Consider the following 16,597-nt stretch of genomic DNA (forward strand, 5'->3'; position numbering starts at 1 on the left):
GCCGTCTGTTCCCGCCCCGCCCGGTCCCTCCCACCAACACCAGACTTGGGAGCCAGCAGCCCTGGACTGGAGTGGTGGTGGCTCAGTCCCTCCTCCTCTTCCCCTCCTCCTCCTCCTTCTCTGCTGACACCTGGCTGGGAGGGGCCCCTGAAGAGGGTGGTGGCCTAATGGGTGAGTAAGGGAGCTCTTACTCACTCTGGGAGTCCCTAAGGAGGAGAGTTCTGGGCAATCCTGGGGCATTTTCACTTCCCATATGACTCTGGGACTCCAGGTCCCTTCCCACATTCTCCTTGGGCCTCACTGTGGGACAGGAGCTCTAAAGGCACTAGAAAGTGGACTTCTCATCACTGCTTGGCTTATGCTGCAGTGTGGGGTCGAGGGGAGGAACCCAGGACCCCAGAGGCAGGAAGACAGGGTCCTAATTGTGCTGTTGCCACAGGCTAGCTGCGTGACCACGGACCCACATCACCCGTTTTCCTTTATTCTCTCTGAAGAATCACAGTGAGGATCAAGATCTCCAGATCCCTCTTTGCCTTTTCAGAGGCACTGCTTGTGAGAACGTGACAGACGTGGATGTGGATGTGGACACAGAGGATCTGGGCCCACAGAATGACGTATAACCAGCCCTGGGTAGGGTAATGCTGGCCCTTCCCCAGCTCAGCACCCTGGGCACACTGAAGAGGCGCCTTGTGTTTCTTAGCTTACCCATCATGTTTTCTTTTATTCATCTTTCTCTCAGTCCCCACTGTCCCACGTCTGCCCCCACCACCCTGGGTCCAGAGCCCTCCCTCCCTCCATCTGTGGGCAGGGCCTCCTTCTGAAAAAGGCGGATCCTTAGCCCCAAAGGGGTGTTCTGCCCTCTCCACCGATCCCCCTCCTCCCGCACTCGTCTGGAGGCGCCTCCCAGACAGAACTGCCATCTCTCCTGCCTCCCCAAGCCCTAAGCTCTCCGGTGTGGACTGGAGCCTACGTGCACTATTCTCTGGAACTTTTGGAGAGAGGAAGTGTGATGATCCCCACCCACCACAGGACTGAGGTCAAGGGCGTTCTCTGTAAAAAGAGACTTTCCCTGAGGGTTCTGAGGAAGCATGAGCAGGAGGAAGAGGTTGGACACTGGGGGAACGTGGGGAGTGGGCGGGGACGCTGAGTGAGGGGGTTCCAGCCAGTGCCCCTAGGCCTGCAGTCACAGACATCCTGACTGCGCTGAGCTCTGTTCAGCCTTGGTCGGCAAGTTTGGCGGCCTCCAGTTCCAGCCTGCGGCACAGTTCCACGCGACCCCTCAGGCGCGGCTGGGCGACGAAGCGGCCCCGGGTGGTGGCTTCAGTAGAAGCCCGAGCATCCAGGGCGCGCAGCAGGCGCGGCAGGTCGTGCAGCAGGCGGTAGCGGGGCAGGGCGCGCAGGGGCGGGGGAATGTCGCCCTTGGCACAGAGACGACTAAAGTAAACCAGCAGCAGCAGCGGGCGCGGGGCGGCGCGAAGCAGGGCGCGCAGGGGCGCAGCGCGAGGATCCGGGCCGCCCGTGGGGCTGGGGCCGGCACTGCTCCACAGAAGAACCACGGTGCCTCGCTCCCGCGCCACACGTGCCCGAGCCGCCCAGAGCCACGGCAGGGGGCCCACGCGTGCCACCCGTGTGCCCTCCCAAAGGTCCACGATCACGTCGCGCCCGCCGCCCAGCGCGGCTCGCAACAGTTCAGCAAGTGCTCCCACCAGGCGCCGCTGGGCCTCAGACTCCGCCACGTGCAGCAGCAGCACCGGCGGCGCTCGTTCGGGGCCTGGGGGCGGGAGCAACAGATGAGCAGTGTGGGGGGCTAAAGGAAAACCCAGCCCTCTCCTCCCAGGCCTCAGGGCTACCTGATAGGGTTGAACTTCACCCCCCCTCCACCTTCCCTGTTCCTCATCTGCGCCAGGGTTGGGTACCCAAGGCAGCTTTAGTCTATAGGGCACCTTTGGGCTAATTTAGATAAAAGTGCCCTGGAAGAGGCAAGGGCCAGGGCGACAGGTGCAGCGCAAGCTGCATTTCCACCCCACTTGCCTCTTGCCTAGAGACGCCGCAGAGAACTACCGGCAGAGGGACCTTTGTCCTGCTTTAACCATCTCTGCCCACTAGGGGGCCTAAGGCTAAAAGCCTTGGTAACAGGACGGGTGCGCACAGCAGGGAGGAGGCTCTTTGGGAAGGCATCCTGGGCAGGAGAGCAAGGAGAGGGCAACTGGCCTAGCAGCCAAAAAAGTCCCCAAGTTACCTCCCAGTAAGCTTACCTGACAGTGGACGCCGGCACGTGAGAACCAAAACAACTCCTAGTAGAGTGGTGAAGGCCAGCAGTGCCAGGATCAAGAGCCCCAGGCGTCTGTGAGAGACTGAGTCAAGCAGGGTGAGGCGAAGCCCAGCTCCTCAGTGCCCAGCCTCCCTCTCACTCCCCGTCCCCTCCCAAGAACTCACCATCTGGACACAAGAGGCGCTTCCAGGCAAACTGGACATCTGACCTCCACACCTGAGGGCACAGAGCCCCCCACCCTTGTGAGCCAAGGTAAACCCTCCTCCCAGGGGAAGCTGAATGAGGTGGGAGGATGGAGAGGGGGACCGTGGAGAGGGCATTCTTGTAGCACAGGGTTTGCGCCTGGGCCAGCTTTGGCAAACTCAGAAAGTAAACCCAAAGCGGACCAGGGCACCCAAGAGGAGCTGGAGGGGCACAAGTCCCGACTGAAGTAATCAGACACCACTGAGCTCCCACACCAATTACCACATCTGAATGTGGACACAAAGCACCAGGCTTTCTGAGTTTTCAAGAAACGCCAGAAATCAACTTTTAAAAATATGACGTCTCCCACTAGTTAAATGGTGACAACTAATTCCAATTTTGAACACTGTGCTGGCCAAATCAAACATTTTTACTGACTGGATTTGCCCCATGTGCCACCTGTGGCGTAGATGCCAGGGGTGTGTATGCAGAGTGAGGGCAGAATTCCTTACCAGGACACAGCCTCCTGGCCTCAGGAAGGGAACGATGAGGTCTAGGGTCACTGGGGTTGAGCCCTGAGTCTGTGGGAATGAAGAGCAGAATGACTGTCCCCACAGAGGCAAATCTGGCTCTGTGCAGCCCCTGAGCCTTTGCCCAGGTGGTGTTCTTCCCTTCTCCACGCCACCCCCACTCAAATCCTACCAAGCTTAGGGCCAAGTGCCACCCCAACAAGAAGCCTTCCTAGGCTTCATTCCCAGATCCTGCTGATCACTCCCAGATCTGAACTGTGGCACAGATACATGTTAATCAGGCACTCATCAACAAACATACTCTGAGTACTGACTCTGTACCAAGCCCTGAGGAAACAAGGTGAGCACAGACATTGGTTCTGTCCTCTAATAGCTCACAAACCAGGAGGTTAATCTCTGCCCTGCAAACCTGGAGGGGCAGCTTGTCCACTGGAAAGAATGTAAGTTGTAGAGTCAGGAGACCACAGCTAGCGAAGTCAGCCTTAACTCTCCCTTTGTTGTTCCTAGCAGTGAGATCTTTGCATCGAGATAGACTACCTTCCTCCTTGAGCCTCAGTTTCTTCATCTGTGTATAATGGATAATAATCCTTATTTCACTGGGTTACTGAAAGCCTCAGATGGGAATATGCAGGTGGATGCCGTTTACAGTACACAGTGCAGTGTGTATTCATTTGGTAGTAGTGCTTATTTATTACACGATAGGCTTCTTACGGGCAGAGGCTGTGTTACATGATTTTCTTATATCTCCCAGGGCCTATTACAGAGTGGGAACAGAGCGGGCACTGAATAAATGCACGCTGAACTGACAGCCCCGTCTACAGGCAGGATGTGGCTTCACCCTGTGTTCTGGGCATTGGTTAGGGTGGATCAATCTCCATTCTTTGGAAACACCCTCCACCCCCTGCCCCAGCCCTTCCTCAGCCCCCATTCTCCAGCCAGCTGTGAGCGGGTATGATACTGTGGCTCTCAAACCATGGTTAAACTCAATGATGTTCCCAGCTCACAGCAATAAAGGAGTCCTTGGATATAGCTCCCTATTTTAGGTCATCCCACATGATTTTGTCTTAAATCTATAGCATTTACTACCATCTGTCTGCTTGGGAGCCCTCAAAGACTATAAAACAAATAAGCTGCATGTGAATAAGAAAGAACTGAAAAGAGCGAGCCATGCTTAGTCAGCTTGGTGCTGTGGTTTTGCGGATATATTTGATGGTGGTTTTTATGTCAGATACACAGAAGAGAGTCTGCTAGTTAGCTGTTTTTAGTTCACATGACAGAGTTGAATCTGTCAGTGGTTCACAGTATTCTGCAAAGAGCACTTCAGCTTCCTGGGGTTCTGTCTCCCAGAGACAGAGAACTCCTGCCCGATGCCTTGTGGAGGCAGGCAGGGGTGTGTGGAGGACAGCTGGTTCAGGAGAGGGCATCAGTACAAAATGTGGTGGCAGTTGGAGTGGGTCAGAGAGCAGCTGGGAGTGAGAGGGCCAGCCTCTTGCCTGTTTATCCTTGTTGGTTCAGAAATGGAAAGGCCTAGAAATTGCTCCATCGAAGACTCCACTGACTGGCAGAAGAGGCAGCTGAATACAGGCTTATCAAGTCATTAAATCAGCAGATGCTGTAAGTCAGATATTTGCTTGCCTCTCCCTGATGTGCTCTAATCAATAGGTCCCAGTGGGAGCCAAACCCTGGCTAGGCCATACCTGGCTGACGCTGTACACGGGGGGCACCACGCTGTCCTGCCCCAAGCCTGGGTGGTTCCAGGCAGCACTGAAGGTGACATGCGTCCTTGAAGAGAAGTGAAGGACCACCTGCTGGGCCTGGGTATCCATGCTCACATTCCAGGATGGAGCTGCTGTGGAGGGGGGGACGGGGGAGAGCGTCAGGTGAGAGATGATGTTTTTGTGGGAGGTTATAGGAGCTGGGCTGCAGTTGACAGAGAAGTCTAGGGCAGGGATAGAGTTTGGCTTCACCACAGTTGTGTGAGGGTGAAATGGTGAGAGAGGGGTCCCAGCCAGGGTCACTTATTGGCTCACCGAATGTCCGGTGGGGGCATTCAACGTGGCTGCTGTTTCCAAAAGAAAACTGAGAAATCCAAGAATGGCAAGTCAGCAAGCTCCAGGCACCATGCACACCCTTCCCAGCCCCTGTACTTCAAGGTACATGCTGGTACCTTGAAGCAGAGCTGGGGATGCAAGTCCACTTTCTCTACGACATACCACTGTGGGGGGAGAAGAGAGTTGAGAGCAGGGCCCCAGGCCCTAGCCCTGCTCGCCCAGGCCCTAGGAAGGCCTGACTCACCCCCTCTGACTCTCGAGCCATGGCATTGGGGAGGTCTTCGCAGAGGGTCGGCCAGCCCCGCCTCTGGCACAGGGAGGCCTCCAGCTTCAGTGGGCAGCGGAGTGTCACGGCCATGACCATCTGATTGTGCTGGCTGTGGTCAGTGAAGTTCATTGACTCCCAGAAGTCTGAGCCATCTGGGCAGGCAGCAGGGGCAGAGAGTGAGGCCCAGGAGGCCTGAAACTGATCCTGATCCCCAGGGCATCAGAAGATGATATTTCTGAAGGAGCTTGGTACAGCCATGGTCTGCCTAGGTGATAAAGGAGCATGCCGCTTCCAGCCCCTCCTACTACCTTTTATATTTAGCTATCTCCTCTCCTTCTTGCGCCTCCCTTCTGGCCAACTCCTTGCTGCTCCCCAAACTCAAAATCTTCATATCTTTTCTTACATTCCTCTCAGAATTAGGAATGCTTTATCCTCCGTTCTCTTTTTTCTAAATCCTGCCCTTTTTCTGAGCCCAACTCAGGTGTCACTTCCTTTAGGAGACCTTTTCTATTCAACCACCATGGGCTTCTCCCTCCCCTGAGACAACCATCATGGGCTTCTCTGTCCCCACAGGTCATGCCCTATAGCCTATTCCTTAGTTACAATCCTGCTGTGGACCATAAGCTGCTTGGTGCTACTCATCTGTCATGTTTGAGCATCCTGTCTCTGCAATTTGGGCTCAACAATATGCATAGATGTCACCAACCACTTTCACATATAATATTGAATTCCAGTCTCATAAGGAGTTGGAAAGTGAAGCAGGGCAAGTATCATTATTTCACAGATGAGGCTCAGAGAAGAATGAGTAGCAGAGCTGGGATATGAGCCCAAGTCTTCTGAACCACCCTCTTAGTACACTGACTCCTGGGGTGGATATTTCTGAACCTCCCATAGTGCCTAGGACAATGTTCAACAGTCTGATTTAGCAGACACGGTAGTCCATGACTTGCCTCTGCACTAATTCCAGAGAAAGTGCCTCATGCTTTCTGCGGACTTCCTCCCATACCAGTGTAGAGGGTGTGCATGTGCGTGCGTTTGTGTGTATGTACGTGTGTGTGGGAGAGAGACAGAGAGAAGGTGTGCGTGCACAGGAGTCACATGAGCAGCACTCACAGGCTTCAGGCTGGTCCTGGAAGGGACATTTTTTGCGCCTCACGGTGTCCTCTTGCAGGTAGGATGCCTGTGGGAGAAGGGAACAGGGATGGAGGTCAGAGGACTGGCTTTCCCGACATCACTCAGACTTGAAACTCATTTTGGCTTGACTTTGCCTGGACACAAGCTGCCTGAGCTGGCTGGGCACCAAGGAGGGGCAGCCATGTGGGGTGCAGGCCAGGGTGGAGGCGCTTGGGGAGGAACTCCGGACTATAGGAGCGAGATCAGTGAGGGAGGGGTTGAGTCCTCTTCTCTGGGAGAGGAGAATCTAGCCCCAGAAAGAGGCAAATCATGAGGTCCATGTTCCTCAACTTCTGCCTTCCCAGGTGTCCATTCTCAGCAATTCCCAAGCTGCCAAGTGCCCTTCCAGGCCTCTCCCCTCAACATCCAGTGGTTGTACCTCTGGCAGGCGCTCATTACATGTCTCTGCCTGTACCTTCCCTTTCATCTCCTTCCCAGTAACAAGGCCCCCAGACTTTTCTGTCTAGCCCAGAGGAGCCTTTTTTCAAAAATATATTTATTTATTTGGCTGTGCTGGGTCTTAGTTACAGCACGTGAGATCTTCAGTAGCAGCATGTGGGATCTAGTCCTCTGACAATGGATCAAACTCTGGCCCCCCTGCATTGACAGTGTGAAGTCTTAGCCACTGGACCACCAGGGAAGTCCCTTAAAATAAGTCTTAATGCTAGGCCCCCTCAGCCCTACAGGCAGAGGAGGAGGACTGCCATGTAGGGCTAGTGGGAATGGCACTTCTGGAGCCATATGCAACCTTGCAGTGGCCATGAGCCCTCACCCTAATAGCTCAGGACACCCAGTGAAGGCAGCTGTCTATTCTGCTCTGTGGGTAGGCTGAGGCTGGGTCTCAACAAAAGCAAGCTGGGTTTGGGTGGGGCTGAGGTTGGAATCACCCCCAGGAATATCCCATGATCAGCAGGACACCTCCACCCCTGACCCAGTGTGAGGCTCATTGTTAGGCTGGCACCAGTCTCCCCCAGCATCTCATTAACACCAGCCCTTTTAAAACCGGACTTAGTGGAGATACACTTGACCAACTGTGCTGTCTGGGTGGCCTAGGAGTGGAGCATGGACCATCCACACCTTTCCCTCTGCTTACCTCGATGCACAGACAGGGCAGAAGGAATTCATAAGGCAGGTCTACAGTGTGGCTCCCAGGCACAATTTTCTGTGGACAGTTCAGCAAAGGGAGAGATGAAGAGGGGGCTGAGAAAGAGCAGAGGCACCCTGGACAAGGGCAGGAAGAAGCTGGAACTTACCCACCATACATCCTGCTTTTCCTCTTATCTGAGGCTTATTTCTTTCACTGACAAATTCCTTCTCAGGGGGGGTCTCTGTCCTGTAGTCTGGCCATCTGCTCTAAGTGTCTCAATACATGGAATAGGGGGAGGGAGGAGTTGGGGAAAGGAATATACATTTATTGAGCCCCTACTGTATGCTGGGGAGGGTGCTAGGTGCTAGAAGCACCAACTCAATGCATTAAATGCTAGCATCACGATGATGTCGGGAGGCATCATCATCATTTTAAATGTGGAGATCTGAGGGACTTGGGTACAGCATCAGTCCCTGCAAATGGCTCCAACTGTATACAAGAGTATCCATGACAACTGGAGGTTGAGGTGGGATGTCAGGCCACAGGCTGGGAGAACAGGGGACATCTCATTCTCTGAGGAGCAGTGACAAAAGAGAGAGAGATCGAAGGGTATCAAGACAGATGTAACCAATTTATTACTTTCTCAGGGAAAACAACTTCTTGGTGGAACTGAAAAGGCAACCTGAATCTCACTGAGGGTCACTGCACTGAGGTTAAGTGCCATATTCCTCACCTTGCTGGGCATTCATGGTTGTCCCAGATCTCTACCCCCTCTTCCCTTCCTCTCCTGCCAAGAGACACGGCCCCCTGCCTTCTCTCTCTAGTTCAAAGTCTTCATGATAGGCACTTCAGACTTGTAAGAAGTCTTGGACAATTACCATTCCTCTCTGGGCCTCAGTTTCCTCATCTGTACAATAGGTAGGTCCTTTGGTTCCGGCCCTGTATGATTTGGCTTTATGGGCAGATGGCACTGCATACCTGGGCATCGAAGGGATGGCTCAGGTCCTCACACTCCAGTGCCCACTGGTGGCAAAGACGCACACTGACCTCTGGGCCTGGAGGAATGGTCACTTGAATAGCCCTTGTCTCAGGCAGCAAGTCAAAGGAGAACTCAGGTCCTGGGGAGAAGGGGGATTTGGTGGCCTTGTCTCTTGGCCTTAGCACAGGCACCACTACTTGGCTCCACTATCTCCAGTCACACGACGTGCCTACCTCCAAGCTTTTGTGAGCCGGATCTGGAGAGACCTTCCCCTGCCTCTGGATCTACCGGCTGGGTTCTTTTGGAGCGTAGCCCCTTGTGGGAGCTATCTGGGGAGAGGCTGGAGTTGTGATGGCCCTTCTCAGACAGGCAGCAGCTACTCAGCAACTTCCTCTGCAGGCAGACAGCAAGGTTGGCCTCAGGGCAGAAATCAGGAACTCTGGCTTCTATTCCTGTCTATGGAGCAGCCCGGGGCACGACAGGCAAGCTGCTCAACATTTAAGCTTTAGTGTCCCTAACTGTGTAATGGACAGAATAGTCTACTTCAGCTCCACGCTTTCCCTCTCTCTTGGATGACTGGAGAACAGAAGGAGAGGCCAGAAAGGGAAGGGCTGTAGGGCATCGGGCAGGGCTGGCATTGGCAGGGAGAGTACCTGAGCAGACGCTGGCATCCTGTGTCTCCTACAGAGCCAGAACTTGTAAGACTTTTCGGATTTCTGCACTAGGAGGCGGAGCCAGCCCCACTGAAGCCCTGCACAGGGAACAGCACACTTACTACCCGGCCCTTCGCAGTCCCTCCCCTATCGGAAGATGTGACCTGGTGCTGGACAGTCAATCATTTTACATCAGGGAGGGTAATGATCCCAAACGTTTACAGTCCTGAAAGTTATGATACAACCAAAGAGAACTAATTTCTTAAGTAGAGAAAAATCTATGTGTATACAAAGATTCATAGTAGCATTATTTATAACAGTGAAAAATTATAAACTGTCGATTCTTAAGCAGTGTGTGGGAATTTAGTATGTCCCAGGCACTGAGGTAGGCAAGAAAAATGTAGAGCTGAATAAGATCTGTCTGTTCTTTCTTATAAGACAGATCTTGCCTTACTAGAACGTAGTAATAGTAAATTCATAGAACTGAAACATTTTAATCCCAAGAACTGGTACCAGCTGAAAGGAGAAACACCTTCACCAAATGATACAACAGAACTTATCATAGGCACAGTGTGCTATTTCAGGATGGCTGAAGTCTCTGCTGAGGTTGGCAACAGGACTAACATCTCTTTTAGTGTGATACATCTCACTTGGCTCACCCCCAATTCCCCCAATTCCCATCTCCTCTAAGAATGGCCCAGAGCGCTGTTTCTCATACCCGAGGGACCCGACACCAGATGCAGACACCAGCAGTGGGGACAGTGGCAGCAGCAAGCACACCAAGGCTTTGGGGAGAGGTGGGGGGCCGGCTGGATATGGTGAGGAATCTGGGCAGACCTTCCTGTGACAGAAGAAAAGGAAATCAGACAGTAAGGTCCCAGGAGGTCCCTTCTGCCTTAGACAAGTTGGACTTGAGGCTGAGCACTGCCACTTACACCCTGGCTAAGTGACTTGAGGCAAGTTACAGACTCCTGTAAACCTCAGCTTCCTCATTCATAAAGTGGGGCTGCTGTCAAGCTCAAGTAAGATAATGTGTAGCAAAATACCTTGTAAAGCAGAAGGTACCGTAAAATAGCAAGGATCATTGTACGACTGACTGGTGAAGAACTAGTCAAGGCAGAGTGCCTGGAGATTTACCTGGCTCTCATTTAATCCTCCCCACAGCTCAGGGACAACAGTTTTCATTGTACAATCATTTCTACTCTGCTGCTGTACCCCTCAGACACCGTGCACTGCCCGAAGCCATGTGTGGAGTATGTGGCAGTACTGCAATGCAAATCCAGGCTTGTCCTCGCTCTAAACCCTGTGCTTTTCCCTTGATATATGCCACTTCTTAGGTAGAGAAAAAAAAAAATTAGAATGGAGGAAACAGGGAAGGGGAGCAGGGCAGGGAATGAGACTCACCAGTGAAACTGCCATCCTGAAAGCACAGGGCCAGGTAGGGAAAAGAAAGGACAGAAGTAGAATTAGCAGAGGTTCTCACAGGGGTGTTCTCCCTGCTTGAGACCCGTAAACCAATAGCCCATCCACTCCGGCTGTCTTCTTCCCAGCTCCACCCTGCCCAGGCCCTCGGTGCCCTGGGACTATGGCTATCACTTCAAGATGGTGTAGAGGACACGCTGATGCTGCGATCAGAGCTTAGGGACCTGGGTGGTAGGAAAGGACAGGCCGGAGAGTGGGGAGTGTTATGAGCCTGTGCGAGCCAGGTGTCCCCACCAGCAGTGGCAGGCGCACCTTACCATGCGGGAGGCCAGTAGACAGCGAGTACTCCAGCGGGGAAGGAAGGGGCAGCCAATCCCAGCAGAGGCAGACAGGCCAGTGAGCAGCTGGAGAAGAGGCAGGAGCAGGGCTGCCAGTCTGGGGCTCCCCATGGGGTTCCGTAGGGTCAAGGCGCCCAGTGCATGGCTGCACGGCCCGAAGGTGGGCGGCAGGGCCTGGGCCGGCTTGCTGCGCAGCAGCCGGGAGTGCAGTGCCAGCAGGAGCCCTCGCCTCAGCCTGCCCCTGCCCCGCCCTGCCCCAGAGCTCCTCCTCGTTCCCAACCAGCCAGCCAGGCCACATTCCTTCCCCAAGCGCAGGGACTGGGGAACATCTACCCCTCAGAAAACCCCGCTCCCCTACCTAAAGGTCAAGGGGGCTCTTGCTCTGGCAAAGAACAGGAAAGAGGTGGGTATACGGCTAGGGGGTGGATGGCAGGTTGCATCTACTTAACCCCTCCTACTCCTGCAACACCCTGTGGATGGCACCTGCCCCTTAGCAGCTCCTGGACTTGGATCTCCCCTGGACACACGCTTCATCCTCTCACTTAGAGGGCTGACAGAGCTATCAAGCACTTCTGTGCATTGGGTGCTGGAGACAGAGGTGACTGAGCACTATTTAGAGAACAAGAAAGCACTATAGGAGGCACATAAAGCTCACGTGTCCCCCAGCGCACCCTGGCCCTAGCCGGCTGACTCTCAGGATTATAGAGTAGCTTTCTGATGACCCACTGGCCTGTTCTTCTGGCTCTTCTGCCAAAAGGCCTCCAGCTCCAAGGATCCACTAATCAGTACAGTCTGCTCAGGAGGCCCTAGAGTTTAGAGCTGAGTGCTGGAGCAGAGGGAGCGGGCCCCACGCACTGACCTGGTTTCCTGTGGTTTCCGATGCTGACGAGGCTCTGTTCTCTGTGGGGTCCCTCCCCGTCGTCCCACGGCTTCCTCCTGCTCATGGAGCATTTGAGCTGCTTCAGCTCTCACCTTGGTGACACACACAGTGGAAAAAAAGTTGGGGGCACACCTACTGGGTGAAGGTACCTTGACACTGTTATTAGCCCTCTGTACCTTTCAGTAGCTTGACCATAGCTGTCTTTAGGCCAATTCTAGCAAGTTTCTAAGTCTTCAGGCCCACTGTCTGAAGACCCCCATTGTACCCATTATCCTAAAAATACTAACTCTTGAGTTCCTTAGAAAGATCTTTTCTTATTCTTTATGTTTCTCCAGTGCCTAGAAGTGGATATCATGAAATAGGTGCTTTGTAGTTGGGTAAATGTAAACTATGATGTTTCATCTAAGCAGTTTATTTCACATTTCATATGTGAAACACTTTCAGAGCTGATTCTCTTAACTATCTTACAAGACAGGTAAGTGAGAATTAAGGAGAGAAATAAGAAGCAGAAAAGAGAATGATTTGGTCAAGGTCTCTAAGCCCAAGGAGCTCCAACTCTGCCAGCGTCTCACGGTTCGTTTTCTACCATCCTTAGGGCCTCTCCTCCCACTGCCTCATGCTCCTCTGCTCCTGAGAACTTCTAAGGGCCTGCCTGCCTAAGTTCTTTTGGCCTTGGAGCCCATCACTGCAAGCAAACTGCTAAGATGTGAAGGGAGAAAAGGGTGGTATGGCCATACTAAGGCTTCCCTGATAGCTCTGTTGGTAAAGAATCTGCCTGCAATGCAGGAAACCCCGGTTCGATTCCTGGGTTTGGAAGATCCCCTAGAGAAGGGATAGGCTACTCACTCCAGTATTCTTGGGCTTCCCTGGTGGCTCAGATAGATTACGGAGTCTTCCCCCTAATTTTTCACTTAGCCCACAATAGTTTAGATCTATACAGATAATGTGTTTTCTAGTGCCGGGGACACCAAGTGAGAAAGTTGGCTCCGTTCTCAAACACTTTTCACTTTTGACTCCTTTTATCTTCTGGGCTTTCCGGTTGGCTCAGATGGTAAAGAATCTGCCTGCAATGCAGGACACCCGGGTTTGATCCCTGGGTTGGGAAGATTCCCTGGAGAAGGGAATGGCTACCCACTCCAGTATTCTTGCCTGAAGAATTCCATACACAGAAGGAGCCTGGCAGGCTACGGTCCATGGGGTCACAGAGTTGGACACAACTGAGAGACTAACACTTTCATGTTCATCTTCTGATTCTCACAATGAAAACATTTAACATTTGGTTAATTGTTCCCTGACTCTGGCTAAGGTATGGGAGGAGAAGTGGAAAAGAAAGAACAGAGACACATATACATACATAAGAAAGGGAAGAAAAAGAGCGTGTATAAAAGGCAGAAGAGACAGAAAATAAGGGAAAGGAGGGAGAAAAGGAGGTCTATATTTTTTTGTTTTGCTAGTTCATTTATTGTGGAGCCTTTCCCAAAAAGGAGTTTAAAAAGTACAGTGGGTGAATTCCAGCACACCCTGGGGAAGACCAACATTTTGCTGAGCTCCTACCATCAGATTCTGGGCTATGGGCTTGGCCCACTGGTCTATAACCCCTGAGGTCAGTCTTACCAAACCATCTTACAGGCTTGGGAACACCAGGAAGATTAAGTAACTTAACCAAACACAAAACGGAGAGAGGACTCACCCCCATGTCTTTCTAGCTCTTTCTGTCACAACACACTGCTTTAGGGAGATCTGTGGTTTCTGGGCCTTGTAGTCCACAGAAGTACTAGACTGAACGATGTGATGAGTTGGCAGGGTTAACAACGTGGGGTAAGAAATCATAATAGATGCAAAGAATAAAGGATACGTATGTCTTATGGGAATGAGTTATCAATGATCAGATTTCTAGGGGAGTAGGGATTGTCTGGCAAGTGTCAACAAGGGAGGAGCTGGAATCCTTCTGTGGCTGGAAAAGGAGGTGGCCAACTGGAGTAATGGCAACAGTGGTGTGTGGTAGGCCTGCAGCACTAGGTCCTATCCTTTTAGAAAGTGGCCAAGGCCTGTCTCACCTGTGGTTTGTGTCTGAATGAGCTGATCCAGACTTCATGCTCCAATAACCTTTACTTGGGGACCAAGCCAGGTGCTCAGGAGGTCATGGCAGGCCTTGACACGTGCTCAGGTAGAGTACACTGTGGGGGCCTTGGACAGCCGTTTTTCCTGACAAAGCCTTATCCATGTGTGGACTCTGGTCAGACAACTGCAGCAGGGTCTCTAGGCTTTTCCTGTAATGGCAGATTCCCAAGATCTGTTGAGGCAACTGTGCCTACTATCAGGGCACCCTGGGCAAGAAGGCCCAACCAATTAGACCAACAAAAACCAAGAGTACACAAGTGTCCCTTTCTTACTCCTGCTCTTCCAGAAGGAATCAAACTCCAGAATATGGAGGCAAGAAATTATGCTTAAGAGAAGTGGCTGGGACTTCCATCATGAGAGGGAAGCACCAACACTGCTCATCAGTGGAAGGGATTTTGATATTTATTAAGCTAAGCACATACTACGGCTTACACAGTTTTCCCAATGACTCGGCAGTGGAAAATCCGCCTGTGATGCAGAAGACACAAGAGACCTAAGTTCAATCCTTGGGTCAGGATAAGCCCCTGGAGGGGGACAGGGCAACCTCCTCCAGTACTGTTGCCTGGAGAATCCCATGGACAGAAGGAGCCTGACAGGCTACAGTCCATGGGGTCACAGAGTCGGACATGACTCAGCGACTAAGCACGAGCACATTTTACATACATTACTGAACCCACACAACCATCATGTGTGGTAGATACTATGATCCCCCATATATTAGATCAAACACTGAGGCTCAAATCAAGGCAAAAGGAAGCAAAACGTCTGGCTAGATTTGAGTCAGTGTAGTATCAGAAACTGTTTCTCCACTATACCACACTGCCTTTCCCACAGACTAGATACTCACTAAGGGTACTTCCAATGCCTACATCCTCTAGCTCCATAAGATCAGGGATTAATAACCATTCCTCACATTTATATAGTGCTACAGAGAGTTCTTTAAGCACTTTCACAAGGCTTTTTTGATCTTTAAAACATTCTTGTGAATTAGGCAGGGCTGATCTTGGTATGTGAACCTGCTGCCTTTTGATCCAAATACAGTCCTCTTCCCACTAAATCAGGATCCTTTACAAAGGGAATCTTGTTTACTTCAGGGAATACTACAACCATGAGGCAAGGGGGAAAAAGTGATTGGAAAGGCCCGAAAAGTTAGAATCCTAACAACCCAACAAGCAGAAGACTAAAATTAATCAAATGGTTTTTTTTTTTTTTGGTTGTTGACACTAATTTCCATGAGTCTTGAGAAGTGCTCCAAGACTGTAAAGTACCATTCTAATAATCAAATAAATTTTATACTTTTAAAAAATAAATTATTTATATCCCGGTTCTTTGAAAATTAGCAGTCATTGCCTGTGCACATAACTCCATTATCCACTCATTTACGTTTGCACCTCTCTGCTCTCCAAATCCTACCCATGCATCAGTCTAGTTCTTTGTTATGACTTTAGTCTATAGTAGGACAAATTATTTCACTCAATAAATTCAGAAAGCACGCTATACATTAGCTACTAGGGGTGAGAAAAAAATGTTAGTAGTTCTGTCAATAGAAAAGATAAAATTAAAGTGACATGTGAATTTAAAGAAAGAACCCTTACTCCTTGAAGTAACCAGAAGGCTCCAGAATTACCATATAAACTAGGTCTCGAAAGAGAAGTAAATAGTAAAGAAGTAGAAAAGGAAAACTTTTGTTTTTTGAAAGGAAAATTTTGAAGGAAATTGGGAAAACATGGAACTGATACGGGGATTCATGAGAGGTTCTCCTGACTGAGACAGACAGTGTGCGAGGGTATCAGGAGATAAATCAGGAGTGATGCACTGGGACCACACTTTGGACATGTCTGAAAGGGATTAAGGAATTTTGGTTGTTCAGAAAACAAGGGCACAAAGTAAGGGACTTGATGATTCGGAGCTGTGCTCTTGGTATACTCATCAGCACACAGGGAGGCAGAAAGAGAAATGGATATGAGGTGGAAGGCAAAGAGTTAAGTTCAGGACACACTGAGTTTGTCAAGATAATCAGGACGTCTAAAACTTACGTACACAGAAGTACTGCCAGTACCTAATAGAGACTGAATACATAGAATGTTTATAGAACAAAATGACTCTGGAGGGCAGGGATCCACAGTTAGAATCTGGGTGTCATCCAGACATGATAAAGTCAAGCAGGTAAGAGCAAAGGGACACTCATCTTTCAAGCAATAAACATTTACAATGTGTCAGACTTTAGGAGGTTTAGTTCACAGATCTCTTCCCCACATCCCTTTTACACTTATCTGCTCCACACCATTACATACTATGTTCACTGGATGTTTCACAAGGATATTATGCTTCATGGAGATTGCAAATTCCCTATATGTAGGACACTTTAAAATTCATTTGGAAACCATAAAACAGTATTACACACATAACTGACACTATTAACACTGAGTGGTAACCATTAATATCCAGTCAAAAGACAAGCCCATAACCCAAGCTGCATAAATGAGAATGGACCATTTTACAGGTGGAGGTTAACCTTATGGCGCATGGTAGCTCCTGCCCATCAGTTGCAGGGTTTCAACTATGACTTAGGTTCCCTGTGCCCAGTTCACTTCCCTGAGGCCACTGCCAGGTTTCTCAGGGAGCCTCTACCTACCTCCG

The 16,597-nt window shown here is 51.0% G+C and overlaps 1 protein-coding gene across 7 annotated transcripts; it reads right to left on the minus strand.

Moving 5' to 3' along the window:
* Positions 1-70: 70 nt before the first annotated feature.
* IL17RE (interleukin 17 receptor E) lies at positions 71-16,570 on the minus strand. 7 transcript variants are annotated; one of them, XM_059880023.1, is made up of 18 exons: positions 13,894-16,570; positions 11,816-11,928; positions 10,931-11,022; positions 10,601-10,616; positions 9,915-10,037; positions 9,197-9,294; positions 8,777-8,936; positions 8,543-8,682; positions 7,571-7,639; positions 6,418-6,484; positions 5,281-5,456; positions 5,153-5,200; positions 5,016-5,064; positions 4,683-4,834; positions 2,968-3,036; positions 2,437-2,488; positions 2,256-2,354; positions 71-1,771 (listed from the first exon to the last, which is right to left on the minus strand). In XM_059880023.1, the coding sequence occupies exons 2-18, from the start codon at positions 11,898-11,900 to the stop codon at positions 1,215-1,217; spliced, it is 2,052 nt and encodes a 683-aa protein (XP_059736006.1). In that variant the 5' UTR covers positions 11,901-11,928; positions 13,894-16,570; the 3' UTR covers positions 71-1,214. The 7 variants fall into 7 exon arrangements, with proteins under 7 accessions (XP_059736006.1, XP_010815898.1, XP_024839113.2 ...); XM_010817596.4 differs by lacking the exons at positions 10,931-11,022; positions 13,894-16,570 and having other exon boundaries at positions 11,816-11,885; XM_024983345.2 differs by lacking the exons at positions 11,816-11,928; positions 13,894-16,570 and having other exon boundaries at positions 4,683-4,831; positions 10,931-11,767.
* Positions 16,571-16,597: the final 27 nt, after the last annotated feature.

Source organism: Bos taurus, chromosome 22 (assembly GCF_002263795.3).
Source record: "Bos taurus isolate L1 Dominette 01449 registration number 42190680 breed Hereford chromosome 22, ARS-UCD2.0, whole genome shotgun sequence".
NCBI lineage: Eukaryota > Metazoa > Chordata > Mammalia > Artiodactyla > Bovidae > Bos > Bos taurus.

Bases quoted from the DNA above. Each gene is read 5' to 3' on its own strand.
- IL17RE (XM_010817592.4), bottom strand. From the start codon at position 11,254: ATGTGGCCTGGCTGGCTGGTTGGGAACGAGGAGGAGCTCTGGGGCAGG. The intron at 7,640-8,542 runs GTATGCAGTGCC...AACTGTCCACAG, and splicing joins GCCATCCCTTCGATGCCCAG to AAAATTGTGCCTGGGAGCCA. The intron at 5,065-5,152 runs GTACCAGCATGT...TGGATTTCTCAG, and splicing joins ATCCCCAGCTCTGCTTCAAG to TTTTCTTTTGGAAACAGCAG.